This window comes from Mercenaria mercenaria, chromosome 13, assembly GCF_021730395.1.
Source record: "Mercenaria mercenaria strain notata chromosome 13, MADL_Memer_1, whole genome shotgun sequence".
Taxonomy (NCBI): Eukaryota; Metazoa; Mollusca; class Bivalvia; order Venerida; family Veneridae; genus Mercenaria; species Mercenaria mercenaria.
In genome coordinates, this window is record NC_069373.1 from 68,438,382 (window position 1) to 68,455,820 (window position 17,439).

A 17,439-nucleotide genomic window follows, 5' to 3' on the forward strand; every position below is an offset into this window, starting at 1 on the left:
TTACCACAAAATGCTATCACGTTTTGTCATGTTCTATTTTAGATCCCTCATGTTATCAAGTTCTGTAAAGCTCTCCTACGATTTATGGCCATGATTTGATCAAGACTGTCACGTTTTGAGCATGATTGGAGTATAAACAGAAGGCATGGGTCATCCTCTCATTCTCTCCAGAGATTCCAAAGAGGAACGAGCTATGCATCCAAGAGATGAAGAAGATGCCGAATTGGCAATTTTTATGTATGCCTATACAGTTACTCGTCGGCAGCAGCAACAAGGGACGGAACAGGACAGGATAGAAGAGAGAGGAAGGTGACGAAGAAATAGAAGGCCTAGGACCTGCAGGGTGAGACCATGATTAAGTGTAAACTGAAGGCACCAGTTGGGATAATACTCTCAACTGCTCAACAGACAACTCAGGCATGAAGATGTTGGTTCCTACGTCAACTATGTAAGGATGCCTCAAGATCTATTTGAACTTAAGGAATCATGTTTCCAAGTTCACCAAGATCCCCTATGATGGAGTATCAAGGTCTGATGGGCTATGTCACGATCCTTACAATCATCACGATTCCATCAAATTCCCTCAAGATCACCACAATTCGATACCATGACCCCCCACGCTTCACTCAAATCATGGACATCGTGGCTAAGTGTAAACGCAGCACTAGCTGTATACATATTAAGTGTATACTATTTAAACCTCATGCATAGTACTGTTAATACATAATAAACATATTAATTTTATGTTTAGATTAACTATATGAAGTAATTGCTTATAATTTGACTGCCAGTGAAACAAAGAAGGAAGTCAAGCTCTGTATATTCTGCGATAAACAATGGTTGACGCGCGGACCAGTAAGACAGCATTTCATCAACTGCATTCCCTTAATGGGGCCCCATAGAGTATAGGTGCAGCAAGTGGTCTAGGTTTATCAGAATGAAGCTGTGGCTTGGGTGAATCAGTCAAAAATAGAGATAAAGATAATATAATAAGTTTTATACATTTAATTCCATAGTGCATAAGGAATATATATTTTAGATTGGATTATAAGGATATTTCATGCAATATTAAATAATGGCAGACTTGTAAGGTAAGTTTTGAGATTTACACAACAAGAGGACCATGATGGTCCTGAATCGCTCACCTCTTCCCACATGACCTAGTTTTGAGTATGACGTCATTTTTTCTATTATTTGACATAGTGACCTAGCTTTTGAGCTCATGTGACCCAGTTTTGAACTTGACCTAGATATTATCAAGATAAAAATTCTGACCAATTTTCATGAAGATCCATTGAAAAATATGGTCTCTAGAGAGGTCACAAGGTTTTTCTATTATTTGACCTATTGACCTAGTTTTCGAAGGTACGTGACCCTGTTTTGAACTTTACCTAGATATCATCAAGGTGAACATTCTCACTAATTTTCATGAAGATCTCATGAAAAATATGGCCTCTATAGAGGTCACAAGGTTTTTCTATTTTTATACCTACTGGCCTAGTTTTTGACCGCACGTGACCCAGTTTCAAAACTGACCTAGATATCATCAAGGTGAAAATTCAGACCAACTTTCATACAGATCCCATGAAAAGTATGGCCTCTAGAGAGGTCACAAGGTTTTTTTATTATTTGACCTACTGACCTAGTTTTTTAAGGCACGTGACCCAGTTTCAAATTTGACCTAGATATCATCATGGTGAACATTCTGACCAATTTTTATGGAGATCCATTCACAAGTATGGCCTCTAGAGAGGTCACAAGGTTTTTCTATTTTTAGACCTACTGACCTAGTTTTTGACCGCACATGACCCTGTTTCGAACTTGACCTAGATATCATCAAGATGAACATTCAGACCAATTTTCATACAGATCCCATGAAAAATATGGCCTTTAGAGAGGTCACAAGGTTTTTCTATTATTTGACCTACTGACCTAGTTTTTGAAGGCACGTGACCCACTTTCGAACTTGACCTAGATATCATCAAGATGAATATTCAGACCAACTTTCATACAGATCCCATAAAAAATATGGCCTCTAGAGAGGTCACAAGGTTTTTCTATTATTTGACCTACTGACCTAGTTTTTGATGGCACGTGACCCACTTTCGAACTTGACCTAGATATCATCAAGGTGAACATTCTGACCAATTTTCATGAAGGTCTCATGAAATATATGGCCTCTAGAGAGGTCACAAGGTTTTTCTATTTTTAGACCTACTGACCTAGTTTTTGACCGCACGTGACCCAGTTTCGAACTTGACCTAGATATCATCAAGACAAACATTCAGACCAACTTTCATACAGATCCCATGAAAAATATGGCCTTTAGAGAGGTCACAAGGTTTTTCTATTATTTGACCTACTGACCTAGTTTTTGATGGCACGTGACCCAGTTTCGAACTTGACCTAGATACCATCAAGATGAACATTCTGACCAACTTTCATAAAGATCCCATGAAAAATGTGACCTCTAGAGTGGTCACAAGCAAAAGTTTACGGACGCACGCACGGACGCACTGACGCACGGACGGACGACGGACGACGGACACCGCGCGATCACAAAAGCTCACCTTGTCACTTTGTGACAGGTGAGCTAATAAAAACCTATATTACCAGCAAAGGTATTTTTTTGATTGCTTTGTTTCAAAAATTTTATGGCTATGATTTGCTCATAATTATGCTACTGTTAAACATATCAAGGACAGGTGAACTTTAAATGCAGTTACAGTTATTTTCGACTGCAAAACATACCCATGGCAGCTAACATTCAGCCGAGGTGTTCTTTATTTCATGAAATGATCCCAGCTAACTGGCAGCTGAGGAGAGATCAAAAATGATCCCAGCTAACTTTCAGCTGAGGTAATAATTATGTAATCCTAAATGATTTCAGCTAATTTTTAGCTGTAATTTTCCACGGAAAAACACCCATGACAACGAATTTTCAGTTGAGGTGTTATTTAATTCATAAATGATCCCAGCTAACTTTCAGCTGAGGAGTTATCATAAATGATCCAAGCTTATTTCAGCTGAGGAGATATCATAAATGATCCCAGCTAACTTTCAGCTGAGGAGTTATCATAAATGATCCAAGCTTATTTTCAGCTGAGGAGATATCATAAATGATCCCAGCTAACTTTCAGCTGAGGAGTTATCATAAATGATCCCAGCTAACTTTCAGCTGAGGAGTTGTCATAAATGATCCCAGCTTTTTTTCAGCTGAGGAGATATCATAAATGATCCCAACTAACTTTCATAAATGATTCAAGCTTATTTTCAGCTGAGGAGATATCATAAATGATCCCAGCTAACTTTCAGCTGAGGAGTTATCATAAATGATCCAAGCTAGATTTCAGCTGAGGAGTTATCATAAATGATCCCAGCTAACTTTCAGCTGAGGAGTTATCATAAATGATCCCAGCTAATTTTCAGCTGAGAAGTTATCATAAATGAAACTGGCTAGCTTTCAGCTGTATTTTTTGACTGCAAAACACCACATGAGAGCTAATTTTCAGCCGATGTGTTATTTAATTTGTAAATGATCCCAGCTAACAGTTTCAGCTGAGGAGTTATCATAAATGATTCTAGCTAACTTTCAGCTGAGGAGTTATCATAAATGATCCAAGCTGATTTTCGGCTGAGGCAGTATGTAATTTGTAAATGACGCCAAGCTTACTTTCAGCTGAGGTGTTTTCTCTGAAAACTGAAAATTTTTGTTTGAAACAGTTAAGATTATCTTGGAACTTGTTTCATTTTTATTAAGCAGTCAAGAAAATGTTAGTGTTTCCCATGATGCACAAACCAAGCAATTTCAGCATGAAATGTATACCTATTAAATCTTGGACAGTGCTGGAGTGTTTATTTATCAGACATAAACATTAAACATGATAAGCACTTGGGTAAACATTTCATTTGCCCTGTTTATCTTGAGCCAATTAGGCACTGTATGTGGTAAACATCTCCACTTGTATATCCCATTCAATTTTACAAATAAGTAATGTCAAGTGTTATAGAGATTGCAACTCCCAGGACCAAAATGGATCAGATGTCCAGATGCGAAAAGGCACCAATGGGAAGCATAATATGGATAAGATAATGGAAACTATGAACTGGCTTGAACAATTGAACAAAAATATTAAAACTTTAGCTGAAGCAGTGTCATTTATGAGAAAGGACATTTGTGAGTTGAAGAAAAGAAAAACTGAAGATGAGCCGCCCTTACAATTGAAAAGGTCACAAACGAAGGAGAAAGACAATTGGTCAGAAAATGAGTTAAGTATTAAGTCAGGGTGACAATTCTGATGATGAAGTAGATCTTGAACGCTATTTGACAGAACAGATGCAACAGGAGGGAGATGACACATCATTTATACCAGAACTTGAGGAGTTTTTTGCAAAACAAACTGACACTGGGGAAGGAGTGGATGAGCAGCTAGCTGACTTAGCCGATAAGGGCCTTAGAGGAAAAGGAAAGAAGGATGCTGAAAAACTGAAAGAATTTAAAGATAAACATAAGCCGCCACAAAATGTTGAAAATCTTCAAATCCCTGCCATTGAGGAGGCGATTTGGAGGCAGTTAAAAACCCCACATAAAGGCAACAGACTTTCTCCTATAGAAAGTTCGAAGCAGATAATACATGCTGACCCTGACCCCACTATAATGAGAGACAATTGGCTTGATATCGCTAATGACAAATGGATAATGAAGACAACTAGTGGATATAAAATTGGACTTACTTGTGAACCTAAATAACAGTTTACACCTAATTTATTTTCAAGGTCGGAGCAAGAAAAGATTCATTTAGAGATACAGAGATTTCTATCGTGTAACATTATAGAACCTGTTAACAGGTTAATTGATGCCAATGAGTATGTTTCAAACATCTTTATTAGGCCTAAAAAAGATGGCAGAGTTAGAATTATTCTTAACTTGAAATCCTTCAATAATAAGTACATGCCATTTGATCTTAAGATGGAAACTTTACAAAATGCTATCAATAACATGAGAAAAAACTGTTTCATTGGCTCAGTTGACATATCTGAGGCATTTTACTCTATTCCAATAGATAAAGCAGATAGGAACTAGAGCTATCACTAAAGGTGATGAATGTACCCCCCGCATACACTGACACAGTACATTGCAATTTGACACACACAAGACTGCATAATTATGGGGACTGTATGTATATAGACTGTATGTATACAGTATAGTAACAAAAAACAAAGTCCCATAACTATGCAGAATATTTATCTAAAAGAATGTAACATGCCCCATGCACAACTAGGGTTGGTACTGATCACTTGTGTGAAGTTTCATTAAATTGTGTGCAAGGGTTTGGTAGATTAGGCACGCACAAGATTGCATATGAAGACTGTATGTACATAGTATGTTAACAAGAAACAAAGTCCCATAACTCTGCAATTTTTGTCGCTGAAAGAACCTAACATGCCCCATGCACAACTACTGTTGTAACTGATCAGTTGTGTGAAGTTTCATTAAATTGTGTCAAGGGGATGAGGAGAGATGGTGCGCACAAGATTGTGTCTATGTCTATAGTATAGTAACAAAAAAACAAAGTCCCATAACTCTGGAATTTTTTTTTCTGAAAGAACCTAACATGCCCCATGCACAACTACTGTTGTTACTGATAACTTGTGTGAAGTTTCATTAAATTGTGTCAAGGGGATGAGGAGAGATGGTGCGCACAAGATTGTGTCTATGTATATATTATAGTAACAAAAAAACAAAGTGCCATAACTCTGCAAATTTTTTTTCCAAAAGAACCTAACATGCCCCATGCACAACTACTGTTGGTACTGATCACTTGTGTGAAGTTTCATTAAACTGTGTCCAGGGAATGAGGAGAGATGGTGCGCACAAGATTGTGTCTATGTATACAGTATAGTAACAAAAAAACAAAGTCCCATAACTCTGCAAACTTTTTTTCTAAAAGAACCTAACATGCCCCATGCACAACTATTGTTGGTACTGATCACTTGTGTGAAGTTTCATTATATTCTGTCAAGGGGATAAGGAGAGATGGTGCGCACAAGATTGCGTCTACGGACAGACGACCAGACGGACAGACAGACAGACAGACAGACAGACAGACAAGCTGAAACCAGTATACCCCCCCTTACAACTTTGTTGTCGGGGGGTACAAATACTTCCGCTTCTGGCACAATGACACAAAATACCAGTTTAAGTCTTGGTTATGGGTTTTTATGGTACTAAAGTCTTGAAACCAGTCTTTGTGAAACTAAGATCCCTTGGGCACGAAATCAGTGCCTATATAGATGTCTCTTGCCTTCAAGGTCAAACATTTGAATCATGTTTATGCAATATAAGAGACACAGTTCATCAAATGGATTCACTAGGTCTCACTGTTAATACCAAAAAATCTGTTCTGATCCCATGTTGAATAATAGTATTCTAAGGTTTATATTGTGTTCAGTAACTATGACAGTTAGGCTAACTTCAGAAAGAGCCCATGAGATCATTTGATTATGTAAAACTATTTTAAGTAAAAAAAAAAAAGAACAGAAATTAGAAAATTTGCTAGGTTAATAGGTAAATTGTAGCTGCAGAGCCTGGAGTAGAGTATGCTCCACTTTATTACAAACCACTGGAAAAGATCAAAGAGTCTGAGCTTAATTAGGAAGCACAAGGGCAATAACAATAGTTTTTTGTACATCCATTTTACAATACGTCCAGCGTTGCAGTGGTGGATCCAAAATCTAGAGGGTGCCTACAAAGCGATATTCCATGGGCCTCCAGCTATAAGCATATATTCAGACACATCTAACACAGACTTGGTGTCATACAATAAGACAAATGGAGCACGAACAGAAGGGGTCTCACGCGGTCCACAAAAGAGCAAAGTTTTCATATAAATGTATTAGATTTAAAAGCCTGCCAATTAGCCCTAATGTCCTTTTGCAAGGATGCAAGAAACTTACATGTCACAACTAGTTGTGTGTATATTAAGTTTGGGGGCAGAAAAACCAGATCTAGATGAGCTGGCTCCGAAACTTTGGTTCTGGTGTATAAATTGAAACTTATATTTGTCTGCGGCACATATATTCCTGGCTCAGATAACACAGAAGCCAATGATGAATCACGGTCATTTAATGAAGATAATGTGCGGTCATTATGCCCTAAATTATTTCAAACTATCAGACAGTTGTATGAGGGCATGTCAACAAATCTGTTTGCTTCAAAGCTTAATTACAATTTAAAAAAATTTGTCTCTTGCAGACCTGAACCTGAGGCTTTTGCTGTAGATGCCTTTTAATTAACTTGATCAAGGGATTTGTACTACATTTTTCCACCTTTCAGCCTTCTAGCAAGAGTACTACAGGAAATCGAGGAGGATCACACAAAGGCTGTGTTAATTGCGCCACTTTTGCCATCGCAAAGCTGGTGGCCAAGCCTACTTCAGCTGATTTGCAAAAATTGTTATCTCCTTCAAGACCCCCAGAAAATTCTGTATCTTCTTCATCATCCAGAAAGAAGGCATCCACTAAAAAAGATGTATCTAGGGCTTTTTGGTATATCCAGACAGCCCTTGAGCAAAAAGGTGTCCCTGAGGGAGCTCAAGACCTTATACTCCACTCATGGCTAGACGGGACTAAAAAACAATACAATGTTTACATTGAAAAGTGGCTCAGATTCTGTGGGAGTCAAATTTAACCCATTCAACCCTTCTTTGAATCTAATTCTTGCATTTCTGTGGAAATTATTCAATGATGGCCTCCAGTATAGATCTCTGGGTGTTGCCAGATCAGGTCTGAATTCCTTTTTATCAATCTGTGGCGGCACAGAAATTTCACAGTCAGCTGAAGTTAATCGCCCAATGAAAGGGGCATTTAATAAATAGCCACCTTGTCCAAGATACACACATGTGTGGGATGTAATATGTGAAGACACTGTCAAACTTGAAGACAATGCTGTTACTTTTGCAGCCAAATTATGCATGCTATTTTTGCTATTATCTGCACAGATGTGCCAAACAATACATTTATTAGATATTGATAAAATTCAGTTTTGTAATGGAAATGTAAAAATTTTACCAAAAAAACTGTTGAAACAATCATGTCCTGGCTATCAACCACAATCAATAACATGAAAAGAATATTCTCAAGATTGCAATGTTTCTATTGTAAAAACACTGCGGACATATTAAGATAGAACTGAACCTCTTCAGACAAGTCAGAGGCTCCTGGTAAGTATTATCAGCCCCCATAATCCTGTTTCAAAAAGCACAGTCTCAAGATGGGTCAACTTTGTGCTTGTTAAGGCCGGGATGGGAGGCAATTTGGTGCTCATGCACAGTAATAGAGCAGCTTCAACTTCAAATCAGTTTCAAAAGCTAAGATGACTGGTATTCCGTAAGATGTCATTATCGAAACTGCGCTGGTTGGTCTAACGCTAAAACAATTAACAGTTTTACAATAAGCCAATCAAAACAGATACTCCAGGCATACAGGATGCAGTCCTTGGATACTTATGCAGGAAAGATAGAAAATAATGCACTAGAATGTCATTGCATTTAGCGCTGATAAAATTTTTTATATGTACTGTAAATAATTATATCTTACTTTAATAATAATAATAATAATGAGACATAAAATTTATTCTGGAATAAATGCTGTTTTTCATTTTAGTTTAAAACTAATGAATTCCCATTATGAAGATATCAGAAAATCTCTAAAATCTCTATGGGGCCCCATTAAGGGAATGCAGTTGATGAAATGAAAAAATTGAACGAGACTTACCTTAGTAAGGTGAAGTTTAGTTGTTATTTCATCAACTGCATTCTCCTTAAGGGGTCACATACCCTCCCTCCCATCCCAAAATTTCTGATTCTTCATAACAAGGTCACCATGCACATCCTGTATAATTGGATGACAGCATGGTGACCTCATCTCTAAAGACTGATAAACCTAGACCACTTGCTGCACCTATACTCTATGTGATCCCTTAAGGAGAATGCAGTTGATGAAATAACAACTAAACTTCACCTTACCAAGGTAAGTCTCGTTCAATTTTTTCATTATCACATCAACTGTCACACAGTGACATTACTACACAAATAAATGAACCCCAACAATTTTATCAAAATATTTCAATGAACGTGTAAGAATTGAAACAATCAAGGCCTTCTTGTGGTTTGTCATCTAATTTACCACAGTTAATCATTCAGATGCTTAGATATTTAACCACTCAGGCTAATGCCCTTATGGTTCAATTCCTGCGCATACAAACTCTGAATTGTGATAAATCAGGCAACAAACCACTCAAAGGCCTTGATTATTTGTTAAATAAATGTACAATGCCAATGTAAGTTAACTGAATTTACTTACTAGCCACAGTGCCAACATTACTGATCTTCTCATCTTCCAGGTCATCTCCAAACAGTGTAGCTTTCAACTTCATTTCCTCAAGTTTCCGGTCCCGGTCATGGACCTCAATCTCCAGGGGAGGACCATTTAGGTACTGCCGAAATTCTGATGGCTCAAATGTCCCTACAAAAATTGTGTTAATCATATTATTTGAAACAGAGTGATTACAATATATCTGTATATTGTGAGATTCAATTATCCCATCCAGTTCAGGTTACATACTATGAAACTATTTAATATCATGGGGCTGAATAATTGTGGTTTTGGACATTTGGCTATTTCATGTGCACATGCTTTCACGGAATTAAACTTTTGTTGATGAAGTCAATATGAATTTCATTTTTACACTGCGATTTAATTTCATGAATCGGCACAACCATGACATCCACAACTATTAATCCCCACAAACAATGATGTCACAGTAATACCTAAGCGTAAATCGTAGTTAAGGCTGAAGTTAGTAATTCAAATCCTTCTTTGTTTCATATAAAAAACAACAACTTCAGGTCGTCTATACATACCTTTATAGAACATTACTTTCACCTACACCTGTTTTTCATGAAAGTTCCATCATGAATTAACAAAAAAATGAAAAGAAAATAGGGGGTTGAATATTTCCTAGTTGAATGCCCGTAATTTGCGATCTGTTACCCTGAAAATGGTGCAGTTTGGCTCTTGTCCACATACTAAACCCCTACTTTTGGTTTCGATCTGCGAAACTTGCCATGTGGGGTGTATGAATATGAAAACCATCTCATTTCATGCTGAATGTATTCTAGCGGTGAAAAGGTGTGATTCAAGCACTCGTTTTACATGTATTTGCACAAAAAAATGGGAAAATTAGGATCTATTTATGTTTGACTTCTTTCAACTACACCACTGAAGCACTTTTTCAACCAAATTACTGACCTTATTCCTATAAATGCATTGACATAAAGAGGCAGGTTCTAACTTTTTTGAGCTGAGAAGATGACTTTACATTTCTTTTAATTACCATACTCGTTTCATATCAGAAAACTGGGAAACATCTGAGAAGACTTGTATACTAAATCGTAGATTCATCATAACAGAATAAATTTGTTCTTACCAGCAAGGATGACATTGATGTCATCATAGTACACACTGGAAGCATGAGGTCGCTTCAAGGTCACATGAGGAGACAGATTGAAGAAGGAGTATCTACAGTATGCTGGCATACATCTGAAATATACATAACATTAAAGTATGACTGTGTGAAATAAACACCTTAACCCTTACCCTGCTAAATTTCTATAATGAACTTGTCCATCTTTTAATTAAGACAGTACCGTTAACTGTTAAAACGGTGCTACCAAAGAGATACTGACTGAATGGCAAACAGTGTAGATCTTGATCAGACTGCAAGGATGTGCAGGCTGATCATGATCTACACTGGTTGCAAAGGCAGAATCAATCCTGTCCAGCATGATAATGGTTAACATTATGTATTATTCTCTGAAATGCAGGAAAAATATATTGTGAAAATGCATATTTTCTTATCTTTTGCAGTAGGCATGCATACAGCTGAAATATTCAAAATTATAACATCCAAGACAGCAAAAGTGTTTTTTACTATTTAATTATATAATATGTATGCATAAATATTCCATGACTCCTTATATAAATTTCTTGTCAATAGTCTGTGCTATTCACCAGTGTATAGTTCAACACACTGTTGTAAAAACAGGAGAAAAACACTTACATTTTTTTTTTGATGTCAGTAATAAAACTTTTTCTGAATTGCTTGCCTTTCAATAGTCAAAACTATCCATCATACCTTGGGCAAATAGTTTAAAAATTGTTTTAATTATATCTTATATTTCAACTAAATTTTGTATATAATAATATACAATTAAGGAATTTACCTGTACAACATGATACACTGCCAGTCAATAGTCAAAATTATTACCCAAATTCTGAAAGCCAATAGTTTTGACTCTTGACTGGCAAGCCATTCAAGTGTTTGTTTTATTACATGACATCAAAAGTAAATTTTCACATTTTAATTTTTCAACTTTTGACTTTAGTCCAGCAAAATTTAGTAATGAGCTATAGACTCAGGTTCATAGCACAAACTATGGGTAACTAATTTATATAAGAAGCCATAAGGATTTAAAATGACCAAGACAACACATTCTTGACTAGTTTCGACCTTTATGTCTTCGTCAGAAATAACAACGTACAATACAAACGACGTCACGTCCGTTTGGACGCGAACGTCAACGTGACACAAAAAGCGCAAATATAGAATATGTTTGTATTAATGTACATATAGATACGGATCATAATGATACGGCGGGTATTTATCGAAAACATATTTCTTCAATATGAAGTAGAGAAAAAAAATAAAACCCAACATATCTACATGACAAATTTTGAAGTATACATGTGAAGCATAAGCGAGAATTAACGATAGATCTACTTATAATTATATAAATAGTAAATTAACATTAATTTAAAAGCTAACCACACATATTATAATTACAGAAACAATCAAAAAATTAAAAACTTTCATTAAAATACGATTAAAGACAAAATGCAGTCAAACAGCGGAAAAGGGAACCTTGAAGCAGTAATAAGGGGAGGTAATAAAACGGCAATAAAATATCAAAGTGCTGGAAAATAGAGCCGATATATTCTTAACTTCTACAAAAATTATTAATATTATTTTAAAGTTAGAAAATACATTAAAATCAATACTATACAGTGAAAATATTTAAGCTGTAGGGATACTATGAAAAAGTTGGTATATAAGACAGTATTAAATGTTACTCGTTAACTGTATTCACACAGTAAACAATACGCTGGTATTCATGCCAGATGGGTGCACGGTATTTAACCGGGTGAATCCAGGACGTTTCATGTAATAATCTATCTAAATCATTATCGACAATGTCAATTGGTAAAAAACTGAAATAATCTAAATTGTGATGAGTACTGTTGAAATGGGCAGCCACACTGCTAGCATATGCTGGATCGCTGAAATTGTTAATGTCAAATTTATGACTGTTCATACGTTTAGAAACCTGTTGTCGTGTTTGACCCACACATTGCATGTTGCACTTTTTACAAGTTATGACATAAATGACATTTGATGATGTGCAGTCTGTATTAAATCTAAGTTTATACATAGAAGAATTAGAAGAACTAACGAATTCATCAGTTTCTACTATCTTGCTACAATGTGTACATCTAGGTCGGTAGCATTTGCTGGAACGGGCGCTGATGGGGGTAGGGGGCATTGCAGAATATCTAGACTTTACAAGGAAGTCTTTAAGATTTTTACCACGTTTGTATGCTAACACGGGTCTTGAGGAATGCAACTGTTGGACTGAGACATTTGGCGATAGTTTAAATAAATCCCAGTATTTATGTATGATACTAGCAATGTTAGGGAGGGAGGGATTATATTCAGTAACAAAAGGCACAATATCAACCTGATCAGAATTGTTATTGTATTTCAGAGCTTCGTCTTGTGTAACATTATGCATCTTGTTAAATGCAGCATCTATTACACTGTCTGGGTAATATGTATTATTCTCTGAAATGCAGGAAAAATATATTGTGAAAATGCATATTTTCTTATCTTTTGCAGTAGGCATGCATATAGCTGAAATATTCAAAATTATAACATCCAAGACAGCAAAAGTATTTTAATGAAAGTTTTTAATTTTTTGATTGTTTCTGTAATTATAATATGTGTGGTTAGCTTTTAAATTAATGTTAATTTACTATTTATATAATTATAAGTAGATCTATCGTTAATTCTCGCTTATGCTTCACATATAAGAAGCCATGTAATAAGATGTGATATACACCAGAAAAAATGATATTGTCCAAGACATATGCATCTTTTGTATTCTCAATATCAAATGAAATAATAATACAAAGTCCAGATATTTGTGAAACATAAATGGTGGACAGAATTAACATGAAACTTAACAAAAAAACCTACACCCTTTGAAATTATTTACTATGTGTGCAAGTGATTTTACTACATTAAAAATCAGAAGCATTCACATTATAAAACAAACGTAGAAACTTAAAGACCCACCACAGAATAACTGTACCCTGGTGTGTTTCCACAATGGTAATTACGGTACACAAGATTTACATTGAAATATTGAGCAAAAGAAGTAACTGCTTCGTTTTCACAGTCACAAATTGATTGTGACATTTGGAAGGTCAAGATCTGGTTGTTTAATATCTAAACATTTCATTATTTAAAGTATCAATATGCATTATAAATTTTATTGAAAGGCTTGCCAGTCTGCAGTCAAAACTATTGCCCAATGTCCAAAGGACAGACGGCCAATAGTTCTGACAATTGGCCAGCAAGCCATTCAACAAGTGTTCTATTTAATGACATCAAAAATTAATTTTCTGCATTGTAAGTTATTTACTTAGCTGTGTTTTTAAACTTTAAAATATAAATTTACTGCAGGTGTTCAATCAAAATGCTAATAAGGAATTAGCAAAAAAAAGTTGTGAAAATACTATAACTCAGGAAGGGTCATAAACTGTCAACCTGTCATTATGTGGTATAGCTGTATTAAAACTATATCCTCACAATAATTTTCATAAGTATATGTAGTGGGGAAAAATCACTGGGTTGTGGTGGGTCTTTAAATAAGAGCTGTCCGTAAGACAGCGCGCTCCACTATTCGGCGATTTGACAGTAAAATGAATTTATGTCTCAATATGAGACCTCTACTTTAAAAGGAAGATATACCAAGATATATAAAGATATATTTTGAGTTTCAAGTCATTATCTTATATAGTACCAAAGTTATGACCAGAAAATGAAGTTTGTCAAAAGATTTAAGTATGAAAGGGGCATAATTTAATCAAAAATACAAATCAGAGTTATGGGGATTGTTACCATACATGCAGATGATGATGATAAAGATACATTTTAAGTTTCAAGCGAAGATTGCCAAAAAACCTTTAAAGTATGAAAGTGGCATAATTCTGTCAAAATTACAATTAGAGTTATTGGGATCATAACCACACATGCAGATATCGGTTATAAAGAAATATTTTTGATTTCAAGTCTACCAAAGATATGTCTATAAATGCCGCTTTCAAAAAAAATTTAACATGAAAATAATTCCAAGTATAACAACTTAGTGACCTTGACCTTGGGTATAATGGGCCCAGCCTCTGCACATACTTTGTCTGCATGCTGAACAATGTTAATGTGAAGTTACAGTTAGATATAAGCAATAGTAAAAAAAAACAAACAAAGGTTTGCCGAAAAACTTTAACAAAGAAAGCTCACGCCGATGCCAAGGCCGGGGCGAGTAGAATAGCACACCTATTCTCCAAATAGTGGAGCTAAAAATCTATGTTCAATATCTGTAAAATCAATGCACAGAATGTTTTAGTATCATATTAAAGGAATGAATATTGAATCACATAATGGCTGCAAAAAGATATTTTATCAAAGTTCCACAATATATCATTGCGATATGACAGATCTTAATGAAGCCTAAATTGACAGCTACTTGTATTCCACAACATTACTAAAACAAAATGTTGATGGCAAAGTTTCTTGTTTTATATTAAAATGGTACCAAACAAGCTTCTATAATACCTTTTCCTAATTCATTTAAACATTTGCATTCACACAATTTCATGTACAGTATACATTATTAACCTTTAGCCTGCTGGTGGCAAGTGATTCTGCCTTTGCGACCATTGCAGACCAAGATCAGCCTGCAGACTGATCATGGTCTGCACTGTTCGCTATTCATTCAGTAAAGTTTCAGTGAACACCTCTTTGAATGATATTAGTGGCGCTGCCCATATTGAATGATGGACCAGTCCATTTTAGAAATTTAGCAGGCTAAAAGGTTTAGGCAGAGTCCAGAATTCATGGTCATAAAACTCAGTCTGGAGACCAGTCTCAAAATTCCAGCAGCTGATTGGCTGATTCTAAGCAGAAGTTTGAAACTGACCAATGACAAAGTTGCATTTTGAGACTGGTCTCCTAACTCAGTTTCATAACCTTGATACCTGGATTTTGACCGGCCCTGAAGCATACAAGTATGATGATAAGAAAAGACCTCATATATATTGCATCAGCAATGCTCACATCAATTTCATTTCACAGTGGACTAAATGCACAATTCTACAACCAAATTCAATTTCATTTATCTAAGATATAACAAAAGACCCAAGAAAAGAAAATTCCATATATCACATGAAGCGATCAAGCCTGCGACAGAAAGGCGCCTCATTGGCGTGTTTCTAAAATATCACTGACATGTTCACTAATAGGACCCATTTATCAATAACTGTGATATGATTATAGCCCCCACTAACGCAAAACAAAATAATGAGATACATGCTTCTCTATAATCGTTTTTATTCCTTAGAGATACAAGAATAATATTGTATTATTTGGATTCACAGATGGGCCAGTCAAAAATAGTAAGAAAATCCTCTCTTTGGGAAAGAACTTTGCAGCAAAACAACTACAATTATGGGTGAATTTTGTCAGTTTGGCACCAAATTTCTCTTAAAACTTTCTTTCAAAATTCCCAAGTTGTTTCACTGTTTGTAAATGAGACAGGCTGTCTAGTACGTTGGATAGATCTTAAGGCTTGTATCTGAGAGGATGATAATTAATTTTGTACACCTAAATATTTCTTAGAAAATCCATTGCAACTTCTGAAACAGCTCAAACTGTCGAAAACTAAACCAAATTGCTTATTACAATTTTTTCTAACTGTTAAGGGCTGATTCAACGATTTGGAGAGTATAAGAGAGGCAGAACCATTCTCAAGTTTTTGTTCCTGTGGTCAAAAAAAACAGGCCAGCACTGGTTTTCCTGCAATGTTATGCTGGGTGGACAGTTTTTAAATCTGACAGGGAACAGCTGATAGTGGAATATGCAAGAAAATAGACGGACAAACTATAACCTATGTGCAACTTTTACAGTGAAAGCAGCACCAAAGTATGCCATCCGGCCACTGCCCAGAAGTATTCATTCTGCATTGCAAAAATTACAATGCCAGTACCGGTAGCCCATTTCATTTAAGACTTAAGCATAAACTGTATGAAATTTGCAATGTACTGAATTTGAACAACTAGTTCGGGTATATAACTGGGTTTAAACCACCTGGAGGCAGTCAGGGAATAAATTTTGAACATCAGGAATCACACAGTCAGATTGCTACCTAGTACCTACCCCTTGGTCAGTTAATGGTCATAAATGGCAAGTATATAAATCTAGTGCATTATTTATTCATGACAATTCTCAATATATATCAAATATTCTGGCCCAAAGAAGCATTATTAATATCTTATAAATGATAATGATTTAATTATATGGCTAATTCAGCCACTATTTTTATGAAAATAGCTGAAATCAGTATCCCTTCATATTGTTGTCTGACCTTAGCAACAAAATGAAGTTCCAAAAAAAGTACCTTCAAGGGTAACTGAGATTGAACCCTTCAGTATGAAACTTCTGCTAAAATTTCTACCAACAATAATTTTAAGGGCCTTAAGGCCCAAAGGTCAGTACGGAAGTATTCTCAAGTTATCATTCGGAAACCGTTTAACTGTTCCAGGTCATTGTGACCTTGACCTTTGACCTACTGACCTCAAAGTCAAACTTGACCTGTATTTTATAATGTTGCACCGGTGTACCAACGATTGTTTAAATTTGTCATGCCTTTCATGAGTAATGCCCGGAAACCATGAAAACCAACGGACCGACAGACTGATCGACTGACTCGACAAGCTCACTCCTAATATTATACCCCCCAATCTTTGTTTGTGGGGGTATAATGATAATTGACCTAGTGACCTAGTTTTTGAGCCAAGATGACCTACATTCGAACTTTACCTAGATTTGATCAAGGCAATCATTCTGACCAAATTTCATGAACCTCAATTGAAAAATACAGCCTCTATCGCATACAAAACATTTTTCTTTGATTTGTCCTAGCGACCTAGTTTTTAACCCCAGATGACCCATATTCAAACTTGACCTTAATTTAATCAAGG

General features: G+C 35.8%; 1 protein-coding gene across 2 annotated transcripts in view; it reads right to left on the reverse strand.

Moving 5' to 3' along the window:
• LOC123529262 (uncharacterized) overlaps positions 1 to 17,439 on the reverse strand; it is an 85,374-nt gene that overhangs the window by 25,159 nt on the left and 42,776 nt on the right. For both annotated transcript variants that reach the window (XM_053522174.1, XM_053522172.1), the window contains 2 exons: positions 10,490 to 10,602; positions 9,364 to 9,525 (listed from right to left, as the gene is read on the reverse strand). In XM_053522174.1, coding sequence (XP_053378149.1) covers positions 9,364 to 9,525; positions 10,490 to 10,602 — 275 coding nt within the window. The remainder of the gene's footprint in view (positions 1 to 9,363; positions 9,526 to 10,489; positions 10,603 to 17,439) is intronic.